At 42.6% G+C, this 13,270-nt stretch overlaps 1 protein-coding gene across 1 annotated transcript in view; it reads left to right on the top strand.

Moving 5' to 3' along the window:
* Positions 1–13,270, top strand: part of PPM1H (protein phosphatase, Mg2+/Mn2+ dependent 1H) — a 258,509-nt gene that overhangs the window by 230,433 nt on the left and 14,806 nt on the right. Inside the window, exon 9 of the mRNA XM_047065106.1 lies at positions 9,903–10,054. Within this exon, the coding sequence (XP_046921062.1) occupies positions 9,903–10,054 (152 nt within the window). The remainder of the gene's footprint in view (positions 1–9,902; positions 10,055–13,270) is intronic.

The raw sequence follows: 13,270 nt of genomic DNA, 5'->3' as shown, positions 1-13,270 counted from the left end.
CGAACTCACGAACCGTGAGTTCACAGAGCCAAAGTCAGACGTTTAACCGACTGAGCAACCCAGATGCCCCACTTTTTCCAGTTTTATTAAAGATATAACTGACATGTACCATTATATAAGTTTAGGGTATACAGTGTGTTGGTTGGATGCATTTATATTTGTATATTGCTAAATGATTACCACTACAGCTCTGTCACATCTTATAACTACCATTTCTGTTTTGTGGTGAGAACGTTGAAGCTCTACTCTTTTAGCACCTTTTAAGTATATAATACAGTAAAGTTATTGTATATAGGTTATGTATATGTATTTTATGTATCTAGTGTATATATACTAGTGTATGTATATATATAGTGTATGTATATATTATATAGTGTACGTATATATTATATAGTGTATGTATGTTTTACAGCATATATAGGTTATATATAATTATAGTCCTAATGCTGTACTTTAGATCCCTAGTCTTGTAATTGGAAGTCTGTGCCCTTCAACCAGTATCTCGCGCATCTTTCTTCTTTGTTGGGGTGATGTATGCTCCCCTCCCCCCTCTCCCACCACCACCTGGAAAACGTTGGGGAAGGTGGGGGAATCATATTAAGAGTGTAGAGAAGCTTTCATTTGTCTGTGGTGCCACCTGCACCTACACACACGAGAAGACCTCCTGACTTAGCCTGTCCTCCATCTGCATTGCTAACTCTCTAGCTGTAAGAATCACTTGTATGCATGTGTGTGACATTTTAACGGCTTGTTTCCATTGGGAAGTGCCTTGGGAAGTAACCAGCCATTTGAATAAAACCAGAATTTGACATTTACTCTGACACCAAAAAATCTTGCTTGGCAACTCATAAAATTTATGGTCACACAAGGGAGGCAACCTCTATATTGTGTCAAATATTTCTTCTCCTTAGAAATTGTTTCCCTGTGATCCCCTTCTGAAAAATGATCATTTCACCTGAATGTTTCAGTTAAACATGCAGTATCCTTTTTTGCATTAATTTATTGCATTATACACAAAAGAACAGTTTGAGAAGTTTGTTTAAAAATGCAACCCCGGGGTGCCTGGCTGGCTCAGTCAGTAGACCATGTGACTCTTGATCTCAGGGTCATGAGTTTGAGCCCCATGTTGGGTGCAGATTTTAGTTTAAAAAATTAAAAACTAAAAATAAAAACAGATTTTATTATATATTAAAAAATGCATGCCTATGCTCTTGCCAACATAAAACAACATCCACATCTCGGTGGCCACCACACCATTCAGCAGATGATAGCAAGCGTGGCGTCATTGGCTATGATGGCTGAAGATCACTCTTAAAGATCTGTGTATATCTGGTTTATCATTTGAGTGTTCTTGGGCCATGTATGATAAGCCTGGTATTTGAATAAAGTAATGTTTCCCCCCAAAAAAGCAAATCCCTAGAATCCACTTCCTGAAAATCTCAGGCACTGGGTCTAGAGTAGGTCCTAGGAGTTTTCACATTTTTAGACCATTCTCAAGCAGGTGATCCAAAGACCACTCTTTAAATAATACTGTCATAAGCCATTCTTCACTGTGCTTCAGGAACTTGAGTTTTATAATCCCCGCATGGGTTCATTACACATCCATGTTCCAGTCCTGGACTGTGTGATTCAGTCTTACAGTGCACGCGGCTCAGCGCCAGACTGGTAGGTTAGGGATACTACATACCTCATTCTCCACGTGCACAGAGGTCTGCTGAGACCTGCGCTACTTGCTTCAGAAGAACCACAATCAGTCGGATTGACTTTGCCACCCACCAGGTGCCCCAGAGCCCACCAGGCGTGACTGTGTCTCCTCTCCTAAGGCAAGGTCCATAGTAACTTGCTCTCTTGCTCACTTGAGCTCTCTGAAATCCTGCCATTCTGAGCGAAGTCCTGTGAAGTAAGAACACACTCTGGTTATGTGATTATGTTGAGTCCCCAATGGCCAGCAGTAGCAACTACTACACGTGTAAAAAATAGCAGTCATTTCACTAATTATTCATTAGGTGATCATATATAACTTACTGTCAGTGTGGACTTTAGTAATAATTATGCTGGGAAAACAGCACAAACCCAAACTAGCCCATGCAAATAGGGACATATGGTCACTCTGTGTGCCTCGTCACTGGATTAGACATGACTTAACCCACCTACACTGCACCCATGTAGTTTCACTCACAGGCTGGGGTTTCCTCTGACCTTTATAAATGGACATTTTAATGAACAGAAACGTATTCCTCAAATGATCAATAAGCTAGATTCAAGCCCATTCATTCACTGATTCATTCAGTGAGCCTTTGGCTCAGTGGTGCACAAGCCATTGGAAGCCCAGAGAAAGGAGTAGATGATGAGAGAAGCCCAGCATGTAAAGGAAATTCCTTCCTGTAGCTTACCTCACCGAGCTGCAAAGTACTGGCCTCACGAGGAGACAGTGGAAGACTTATGCTATAGCAACTAGGTGTTGGGTACAGTTTCAGGCTCTTTTCATGCTACCTACTATTTTAGCTGGCTTAGAAATGTTTTAGCTATTACGTGGTATCCACCCTCAAAAATCGCATATTTATTTTGTCTGTAGACTACAATAGAAAAAGCAAACCCTCAAGAATATCGGTGGTATATTTCAGATGTAAAATTACACCCACAGCCCCAACAGCCAACATACTTATAATACTTAAATGTCCCTTGATGCATTTGTAGTCAGGTGCTCTGAGGTCATGTGGCCAGTCACATCCAGCCCTAACTCATCCTGTGATGAAAGAGTCTGAGAACATTGGTGCCGTAAGCATCTGAAGTGGCCACCTAGTCCTAACCTTTCATTCCACAAAGGGAGACACTGAAGATGTGAAAGGTCATGCCTCATCCCTCACCATTCCTCAGTGAAAGTCCAGTACTATAGCCAAATCAAGCTCTATAAAGCCACCAAAGCACACCAGCCCTCCTCTCACCTCCCCAGGGTTTGGTCCCTGCAGTTCCCACTAGGTGTAAGGTATATGATTCAACTGCTTCTCCCCAGCACTCCATAGGATGAATCAGTGCTTCTTTCTATATTCCCAGCAGGTGGTCAGTAGACCTTGAAAACATGAGTAACCAAAGTGGTTTTGCCTGAATTTTAAGGAGAAGTGAGTTTCAAACCGATCTTTCGCCACCAAGTTCAGTATGTGTTTCATGGCATAGTGTAGGTAGAATCACAGCAACAGAGACTCTGGATGCAATTTTGGTGGCTTGCTCAAATGCTAACATTGAAATAATCGACTTGGCTTGTAGGACCACAGGGAATATGCTGGAGTTTTCTTTTTTTCTAGTACAGGTGCCATATTCAGAGTTCTATAGGTTGAGCTTCGTGGTTGGCTACATGGGGTAGAGAGGATAAGACTTTCTGCCCTCATTTTCTACTACCTCTTGGCATCCTTTACCTTGGGAACCATCTGGCTTTTCTGCTAAGAACACTAGTGAGAGTCGCAATCCCTGTTATTTGAAATGAGACTTGTAATTGAACCCCAAGGCCCTGACTCTTACTCCTCTCCTTCCCCCAGCTGCTTTACTTTCAGGTCTTCTGCCCTGAGATGGGTGCCATTAAAAAAAAAAAAAATACCACGTGGTACATTAGAATTTGTGGTTTCCATCCGTATTATCTCATTTGACCTTTATACTGGCTCTGGCTGTAATAGGTAGAGCAGGTGTCCTCGCATTTTTTTTTCCAATTTTTAAACAATGATTTCAGAGATGAGAAAATTGAGAGCAAAAGACAGTAAGTGGTTTATCTCAAGTCCCAAAGCTGGTTAGAAGCAGAGACCCAAAGTGAGGGCTTCTTATAACAATGGCAGGGCTGTTGCCATTCAGAAAGCCAGGCCTCAGCCATGGGGGCTCATGGGCCTGCCCTGAGTACTTCAAAAGGAAAAAGCGTTGGGAGAATTTGCTGAGTTGATAAAGCTGTAAGAGTTGTGAGGGCATCCTAGAGATGCGGCTGAGATTTGGCAAATGGAAGAATCGATGGATTTCTTAAAAAATATTTTTATTTTTTATTGTTTAAAATTTACATCCAAATTAGTTAGCATATAGCACAACAATGATTTCAGGAGTAGATTCCTTAGTGCCCCTCACCCATTTAGCCCATCCCCCCCTCCCACAACCCCTCCGGTAACCCTCAGTTTGTTGTCCATTTTTATGAGTCTCTTGTTTTGTACCCCTCCCTGTTTTTATGTTATTTTTGTTTCCATTCCCTTATGTTCATCTGTTTTGTCTCTTAAAGTCCTCGTATGAGTGAAGTCATATGATTTTTGTCTTTCTCTGACTAATTTCACTTAGCATAATACCCTCCAGTTCCATCCACGTAGTTGCAAATGGCAAGATTTCATTCTTTTTGATTGCTGAGTAATACTCCATTGTATATATATATACCACGTCTTCTTTATTCATTCATTCAGCGATGGATATTTGGGCTCTTTCCATACTTTGGCTGTTGTTGATAGTGCTGCTATAAACATGGGGGTGCATGTGTCCCTTCAAAACAGCACACCTGTATCCCTTGGATAAATGCCTAGTAGTGCAATTGCTGGGTCGTAGGGTAGTTCTATTTTTAGTTTTTTGAGGAACCTCCATACTGTTTTCCAGAGGGGCTGCACCAGCTTGCATTCCCACTGATGGATTCTTTTTTAAAGTAGCTTCAAGAAGCTGGCGTCAGCTTACACTAGTGTGAGCCCTCCCAACATGTCATTGAAATGTCATCAGTAATAGAGCAAAGAGGTGAACACACATTACACAAACACTGAAGCAGCAGCCTGCAGCCGAGCCCTGAATAGAAGTACTCGATTAAAGACTCGCTTGTCACAAGCTCCTGTGTAAATAGATGCCCGGCGATGACGTTAAGGATGTCTCTAAGTGCTCTGAAGCCGAGGGTCCTGCGAGAGCAGTCAGCACTTGGCTCCTTCAGGGGCACATTAGCCAAGGCTCTTCTGTGCCCCCAGACTCTTTCCTGCCCACTCCCTTACACTGAGTTTTTTGTTTGTTAGCAGCTCCAGTGAGGACAGGGGAAGAAAAGGAAAGAGTCTGCTACTTGTGTCCAATATCAGCATGTTGGATTTGGGTGGCTGCTTGGAAGTGTCCAAGGTAAAAAACTAAATCGGCCCGGTCACCATATTAGAGCGCCCTCTGACTAGATCTCATACGTGGAATTATTTTTCTTCCTCCCTTCCTCTCATTTATTCTTTGTCTCAGTAAGTATGTCCTGAAGATCTCTTGTTATTTACTCTGAAAAAATACTGCTAGGCCCACGGAAGAAATGCAAAGTGGGGTCTCTGGCCTCCAGAAGTTGAATCTTGGGAAGGAAGAGAAGGTGACCACCTGAAGGCGTGTTCTCTGTAAGCAGAACAAGGGTCAGTGTCCGATGAGGCAGATGCTTCTCTTGGTTATTTATTGACTTCTCACCAAATGCTCTGCGTTCTGGGGACAGAAACAGGCCAGTTCAGACCTTGCCCCTTGAGGGGCTTATTGCCGATGACCGTGTCTTCGAGGCTAGGCTTCCACTTGCGTTGGAATGACCTGGCCCTTGCCTACATAAGCTGGTGCCTGGGCGCAGCTGGACACATTCGGAACGTTTAAAGAGTGGCCCCTTGAATCTAAATTTGTTCATTTAGCACCCCAAGCGATTCTTCAGCACATTAAAATCTGAGAATAACCAGTCTTGTGCAAGAGACAGACACGTGGACCTGGCAGGTACAAATGCCGTGCTCATGGGATGTGGAGGATGGCGACTGCGCGGACCAGGGAAGAGAAAGCGATGCTGCTTGTTGGTTGCTTTGCCTCAGGAGTGCTTTGGCAGCTGCACGTGGCACTGCAGCCCCCAATCTAACTGGGCCCAGAGGGTTGGCAGGTCCCTGAGGGAAGGAAGGGGGAGCACAGGAAGGGACTCTGGGATATCACCACGCTCGTTCAGATCTTTGTTCACACAGTGCCTTCCCAGGGAGGTGCTCTACAAGGACTGTCTTGTCACTCTTCTTACTGTGACTTTTCTTCAGAGCACCTGTCGGCTTCTGACATTGCAGTGTGTGGGTCTGTCTCTCTACTAGTGTAGATGCTCTGAGGGACTTCGTCACTTCTGTTCACAGCTGTACCCGCAGCAGCTAGAAGAGTAGTTGGCACATAGTAAGTGCTCAGTCAACACGTAGGCGGCTCTAGGAGGGCAGATGGACCCACACAGGCTCCATCCGTCTCTCAGCGGCTCAAATTATATCACTCTGAAAAACTGCAAGGATCTCAAGGATTCCTGTGGCCTTTCTCTCCCTCTCTGGGCAGCCGGGGACACGGGAAGGAGCCACACAAAGCCCTGACCCTGTTCTCCAGCTCTCCTGCAGACAAAGGCGTTTGCATAAACATCTCGCCCCTACTGGGGCCTGGGATACTCTCTTCCTGGTGTCCGAGTCCGGGGGAGCCTCAGAGCCCATTAGTTTAATGTGAGGCTTCCTGGAACATCAAGATGCTATTTACGGAATTGAAGAGGGGACTTTGGAGAGGTGAGTGTGGTCTGACTGAGCAGAGCCAACAACAGCTGCGGGGAGAGGAGGTCAGGACTGCAGAGCCCGCCAGAATCCTTTGAAGCCCTTGCCGCCAGGGAGGATGGGCGTGAAGCGGGTTGTCTTGTGCTGCAGCCCAGTTTTTCTGAGAGCATTTTCACAAAATGTTCTGCATTACAGGTTAATGTACAAGACACGAGTTGTAAGTGGAAAGTTGGCAAAGTCCTTTGGAAATTGGCTAAAGGGCAGGAAATAAAGGGTAGCAATAAAAACCTAAAAGGATGTTAATTGGGGAGTGCCTCAGGGAACAGGGTTGAGACCAGCTTTTTATTATTTACATTAAAAATACTTCGAGAATGGTTTTGAAAGGATTTTCGTGTTGGCTAATGAAACAGCATTAGAGAACTGTGTGTGGAAATGTGAATAGCGGAATTAGGGAAGGATTCAATTTATTGATGGAATGGAAGAGAGCATTTTGTAACATGTTTCTGTTTATCGTTCCACTCCCATTCTGTTGGCTAGATCTCCAGCTGAGTAGTGGGCAGGATAACTTAAGCTTAAACAGCTCAGATCTCTACATGTTTTTGGCCAGCAGAAAGCACTTGAAACGATTCTGGCACCCCAAACCCAGGGTAGTCCTGAAATTAAATGGATGTTATCTTCAGACCTAGAAATCTTTCTTTTAGAAGGCGCTAGAAGGCAGATGGAATCTCCTATTTAGCTACAAGCGCAAGATTGGAACTGGAGCACCTGACATCATCTCCCCCACCTCCTGTAACATTTCTTATTCTGTGGAGTTCAGATTTTCACAGAAATGTACTGTAGACCTACCCCAGTAAGAAGCTAGCAGTCTCTCTTAGGCAAAGTCATCGCATACTGGAAATAATAACACAGTGAGCCAGGACTTGAACTTGGGAGCCCAGAGCCAACATTTGCTGTCCTCTCTAAAGCCTGCCCTAGAGGATAGTCTGTGTAGGCATCACAGAGGCCACGAAGGCCTACATTTCCTTGTTTGCAAAAGGGCCAGTAGGCATTCTCTTCAGCCTCGCTACTCAGAGTGCCGTCCAAGGACCCGCAGCATCAGCATCACGTGGAAGTAAGCTGCAAAGGCAGCCTCCGGCCACACCCCAGAACTGAATTAGAATCTGCCTTTTAGCAGGATCCCCAGCTGATTCCTGGCACATTAACATTTAAGAAGCACTGCTCTAACATTTGTGGCGCCCAGGAGTCACAACAAATTAAAGCAAAAGGGATTTGGTTGCCTCTATAGAGTGAAAACTGGACCACATGAATTCAGTGAGTGCCCTGAGGATCGAATTCTGGCATCTGGGACTTTCCAGACTGCTGTAAGCTTAAGATCCCCCTTGTTGTTTTCCTTAATTTGGCCTCATGAGGCACAGTGCCTTCTCTAGAATGTAAACTTCTACCCTCAAAGTGAATATGCCTTTTGAGAAAATGTTAAAAGCCAGTCCAGTATACCCCTGAGTTCTCTTCTCCTCTGTGTGGGCCGTGCACCGGGCCATTAGCTAATTGTTACCACGCAGTTAGCAGGCCACAGAGGCCTGGTACCTGGAGGCTGCTTTTCATTTGAGCTCATTTTCCAAGGGTTCTGTCGGTAGGCGTGTGCTATTTTGTTGTTTTGTGCTGCTGGGTGTAGTCTGTTAGTCCACAGGACCAGCTCTGTGTCAGGGTGTCACAGGCCTGGGCAAACCTTTCTAAAGCTAGGAGGCTTGGCTTTCAAAGATGTGGATTTGAACAGTCTGTCGGCCTCTTAGAATCAAATTCTCTCCAGATCTGAGATGACCTAGCAGTGACTGTGTGTGATAGGACACATGGCTGCTTAAACTCTATAAACTCCTTCCTCTCCCTGACCTTCCGCTGACCTACAGCTTTTACTCAGACTTGCTTTTAGAAGATAGGAGGGAAAAAAGAGAAGGGTTGAAGGAACTGGAAGGTTGATGAAGTTGACTTGCCTGTGCCCTTAGTTCATGAGGTGTGTATACACAGGGGCTGGTTCTGCCGAATGGGGAGGGAATGGCAATGAAATCCCAGACTCTTGAGGCGCCTGGGTGGCTCAGTCGGTTGAGCATCCGACATCAGCTCAGGTCATGGTCTCACAGTTCGTGAGTTCGAGCCCCGCGTCGGGCTCCGTGCTAACAAACAGCTCAGATCCTGGAGCCTGCTTCGGGTTCTGTATCTCTCTCTCTCTCTCCCTCTCCCCCCCTCCCCTGCTCATGCTCTGCCTCTCTTTGTCTCTCAAAAATAAATAAATGTTAAAATTTAAAAAGGAAAAAAAAAATCCCAGACTCTTTTCCCGCCACAGTTGGGTGAAAATAGAGTTGTGGCCTAATCCACATACTGCTTGATTTTTATTCTGACTACTTTCATCAAGGTTATTCTGTCCTTCCCAAAGAGGTTAGGTGGATACTGAAATATCCCAAGTCATTCCAGGTACTAGAGATGAGGAGACTTACAAGTTTGCCAAGACCCACTTCGGAGATTCAGACTCAGCATGTGTCCTTTGTAATTTAGGCTAGATTAAGGCCTCTTAAACCTGAGTGTAGTGTCTGAGCCCCATCCTTACAGGAAAGAAATCCTGCCCCTTGGAGCTCAAACAGGTAAGCCAAAATGTGATTCAAGTGAGCCCATTAAATAAAGTGTCTCCTCAGTCCTAGACAAATACAGAGTAACTACTAAAGATCCAGGGCTGGCCTTATCTCTCCAAAAGACAGAGCTAAGAAGCAGGGAAATCTGTTATTCATCTTTTTTTTTTAAGATTAAAAAATTTTTTTTAAACATTTTATTTAATTTTGAGAGACAGAGACAGAGCATGAGAGGGGGAGGGGCGGAGAAAGAGGGAGACAGAATCTGAAGCAGGCTCCAGGCTCTGAGCTGTCAGCACAGACCTGACGCAGGGCTCGAACCCACAAACTGAGTGAGATCATTACCTGAGCCGAAGTCAGAGGCTTCACCTACTGAGCCACGCAGGTACCCCTGTTGTTCATCTTTATACATAGAGTACCTGGCACACAGCAGGCCCTTACTTGTGGAATGGGTGTGCAAAGGAAGGAAGGAAGCAAGCCTCAGGTTGCTTTTCTGGCTCGCACAGTATCTATTATAAGTATTGTTCCAGCTATGTCTCAGGCATTAATTTTCAATTAATTCTTCCTTGTCAACTCTTAAGCTCACCTGTTGAGTCCCATATGTCTATACAGCAAGTCTCCAAAGGAGGCTACCCATGGCCACAAAGCTGGTTGCACAACCAAGTACTTCAGAGCGCGTACCTAAAAACCCCTAGCCGAGGTGGGAGAAGAAAAGAATTCCGAAACCAATTTGTTATGGGAAATAACGTGCTCCCAATTTCTTAAGTAGGAGTATTCCCATTCTTTTCAGGTAAGAGTCTACGATCTCTCCAAATATGAGCATGGAGCAGATGATGTGCTGATCTTGGCCACCGATGGACTCTGGGATGTTTTATCAAATGAAGAAGTGGCAGAAGCCATCTCCCAGTTTCTTCCTAACTGTGATCCAGATGACCCTCACAGGTTTGTGTATTTTTATGGTTGTAGGGTTATACCTTCCGCCAGTTTTACACGGTGTGACTACAATAAATAATAATCATGCACTTTTCATCATTCATGATTTGTAGTAGAGCTGATATGGATTAGGAACCAAACTGCAAAAGGGATAACATTTCTTATTAGAAGTACTTTCACAGCCAAGTAAAAACCCTCCTCAAGTTGAACCTAGATGCAAGTGGTATAAAGAATTTGATTTGTAAGATATTTCGACAGCATATGTTTCTCACATTCTTCCCTCATAATTCCAAAGTGGAAATAATCCAATTTGTGATCCTCCTGATGAGAGCAATACCAAATGCTCCCAGCAGTGATTTTTATCTGTTGGGAAATTATTTCTTTTGAGAAACCTTGGGGAAAGAGAGAAAGATTAAAGTAGGTTTTCCTTTGTAGCATAATGGCAATGTAAATATCCTCAACAACTCTAGGTGACCCTCAGAAATAAATAGAAAGTCCTCTCAGGAGAAAGGCAGCTTTGACTTCGAACACAAGGAAGACAACTCATTGTGCGTAAAAGCCAGTAAAAACAGCAGACGGTGGAGTGGGACCTGTAAATACTTCATTCTATTTATCAGTCAAAAATACAAATGAATATTTTAACATTTAAGAAAATTTTGTAAAGCACTGAAAATAGGAACACGGACCAGAGACTGTAAATTGATTGCACAGATTTTAAAAGTAAGGAAATAGAACTTCTGGAGATAACAAATATAAAAATAAGAATTACAAACTTAATGCATTAAACAGATTAGAGACAGTTGAAGAGAACACTAGTGAGCTGGAAAATGGATCTGAATAATCCATAATAGGGCTCAGAGAGACAGAGAGGAGGGGAAATGTAAAATGAGATTATGAGACTAGGGTTATGACCTAAGATGCTCTCAGTAGAGTTCCGGAAGGAAATACTGCAGATGAGAAGAAAAAGAAAAAGTTCCAGAATTGTTGGATGATAATGAACCGAAGATCCAGAAAGCCCAACAAATCTCAAGCAGAAGAAATCAAAATTATAAGTAGGTATGTCATAGTGAAACTGAAGAACTTTAAACAAACAACCTACTAAAAGCAGCCAGAAAGAAAGACAAAACAGATACGTATATAAATAGCATTTAGACTGAAAGCTGACTTTTCAGAAACAACAAGAGGAGCCAAAAGACAGTGAGTTATATCTTCAATTGCCTAAGAAAAGAATATTTTATTAATATGTAAGTTTTTCTTTAACATATATGAAAGAATTTTCTAATGTAGTACAAATATCATTGAAGAGGATAAGTTGAGGACATTCTCAGGCAAAACACAATGTGAGGAATTTTAACAGCAACCAAACTGCGTTGAAGAAAATTCTGAAGGATATATCCAGATGGAAGATCTGAGAAGTCGAATGGATTAAGCTAGGATCTTAGTAAATTTGTAGATATATTCACTGTGCAAAACAGAAACAAGGATGTCTAATGTGTGGTAGTAAAAAATGATAGAATTAAAATACTGAATAAAAACTGCACAATAAATTGGCAACGGGGGTAGTAATTGGCTACAGTATACTACGATTCTATTTGGAAAGAGGTTCTCTTATACGCGTTTAGCTTTAGACTTTAAATGTGTTTTAATAGCTAAAAAGACTACAAAACAAATAGAATATATAACTTTGAGACTAATTAAGGGAGAGAAAACCTACAGGGAATCAGAAAACAAACTTCTAGATAATTTACAAATCAAAAAATTATAATAAAAATTAGAAATAACTAGGGGTTTAAATAATGGGAAGAATACTGCATATCGAAACTTGAAAGGCTGAATCTGAGGCTTTTTTTCTTTTTTCGTCTAATGAACTATGCATAGATGAAGACTACGCTCACCCCAACCTGCCAGAAGTACCCACATCCCCTCCATGTCATAAGATACCTTTTTCCAGAACTCCCTACTGTATCACAAGGAACCCCTGGCCACAAGCTGTAGATTCTTTACCACAGAGAAAGATTTTCTGAGTAAGACCTTGAGAGCTGACTTGTGTTATGGGGCTATTTCTGCCTATATTATACACATAAACATGTACCTAAAGACTTTGTATAACTTGTAGGTGCTAGGAGCCAAAGGAGTAGAGCTATCTACTTGTAAGTCATATGTTCTTTTCCTGAGTGCAGACTATTAGTAAAAACCTGTCCTGATTTCTTTTTTTTACTGTTTATTTTTGTGAGAGTGATAAACAGAGTACAAGTGGGGGAGGAGCAGAAAGAGAGGGGGACACAGAATCTGAAGCAGGTTTCAGGCTCCGAGCTGTCAGCAGAGAGCCAGATACAGGGCTCGAACTCATGAACTGTGAGATCATGATGAGCCAAAGTCAGACACTTAACTGACTGTGCCACCCAGGCACCCCAATACCTGTCCTAATTTTAAAATTTAGATCTGTGGTTCTTACTTCAACAACAGTATCTAATTTAAGAAGAGAAAGCAGAGTAAACACAGAAGTAATGGGAGGAAAAGTTATAGATAAGAAAACAGAGAACAAATATACGATAAAAATAAATGATCAGTGAATTCAGTAAAGCAGCAGGATAAAAAAATCAATATACAGAAATCTGTTGAATTTCTATACAACTAACAACAAACTATCAGAGAATATGAGGAAACAGTTCCATTTACAATTGTATCAAAAAGAATAAAATACCTAGGAATAAATTTAACCAAGGATGTGAAGATCTGTACTCTGAAAACTGTAAGACGTTGAGGAAAGAAATTGAAGAAGGAAAAAAATGGAAAGATATCCCATGTTCATGGATTACAAGAATTAATATTTCTTTTTTCAACGTTTATTTATTTTTGGGACAGAGAGAGACAGAGCATGAACGGGGGAGGGGCAGAGAGAGAGGGAGACACAGAATCGGAAACAGGCTCCAGGCTCTGAGCCATCAGCCCAGAGCCCGACGCGGGGCTCGAACCCACGGACCGCGAGATCGTGACCTGGCTGAAGTCGGACGCTCAACCGACTGCGCCACCCAGGCGCCCCATGAATTAATATTCTTAAAATGTCTATACTACCCAGAGCAATCTACAGATTCAAACTCAATTAAAATACCAAAAGCAATAAATAAATAGATACATACATACATACATACATACATACATACATACATAAAAATACTAAAAGCATTTTTCACAGAACTAGAAGAAAATAATCATAAAATTTGT

This window comes from Lynx rufus, unplaced genomic scaffold (genome assembly GCF_022079265.1).
Source record: "Lynx rufus isolate CCGP_SWC_20201006 ecotype Redwood Valley unplaced genomic scaffold, mLynRuf1.p SCAF_7, whole genome shotgun sequence".
NCBI classification, from domain to species: Eukaryota; Metazoa; Chordata; class Mammalia; order Carnivora; family Felidae; genus Lynx; species Lynx rufus.
Note: the sequence above shows the minus strand (reverse complement) of the source record. Positions and strands in the feature narration are given on the sequence as shown.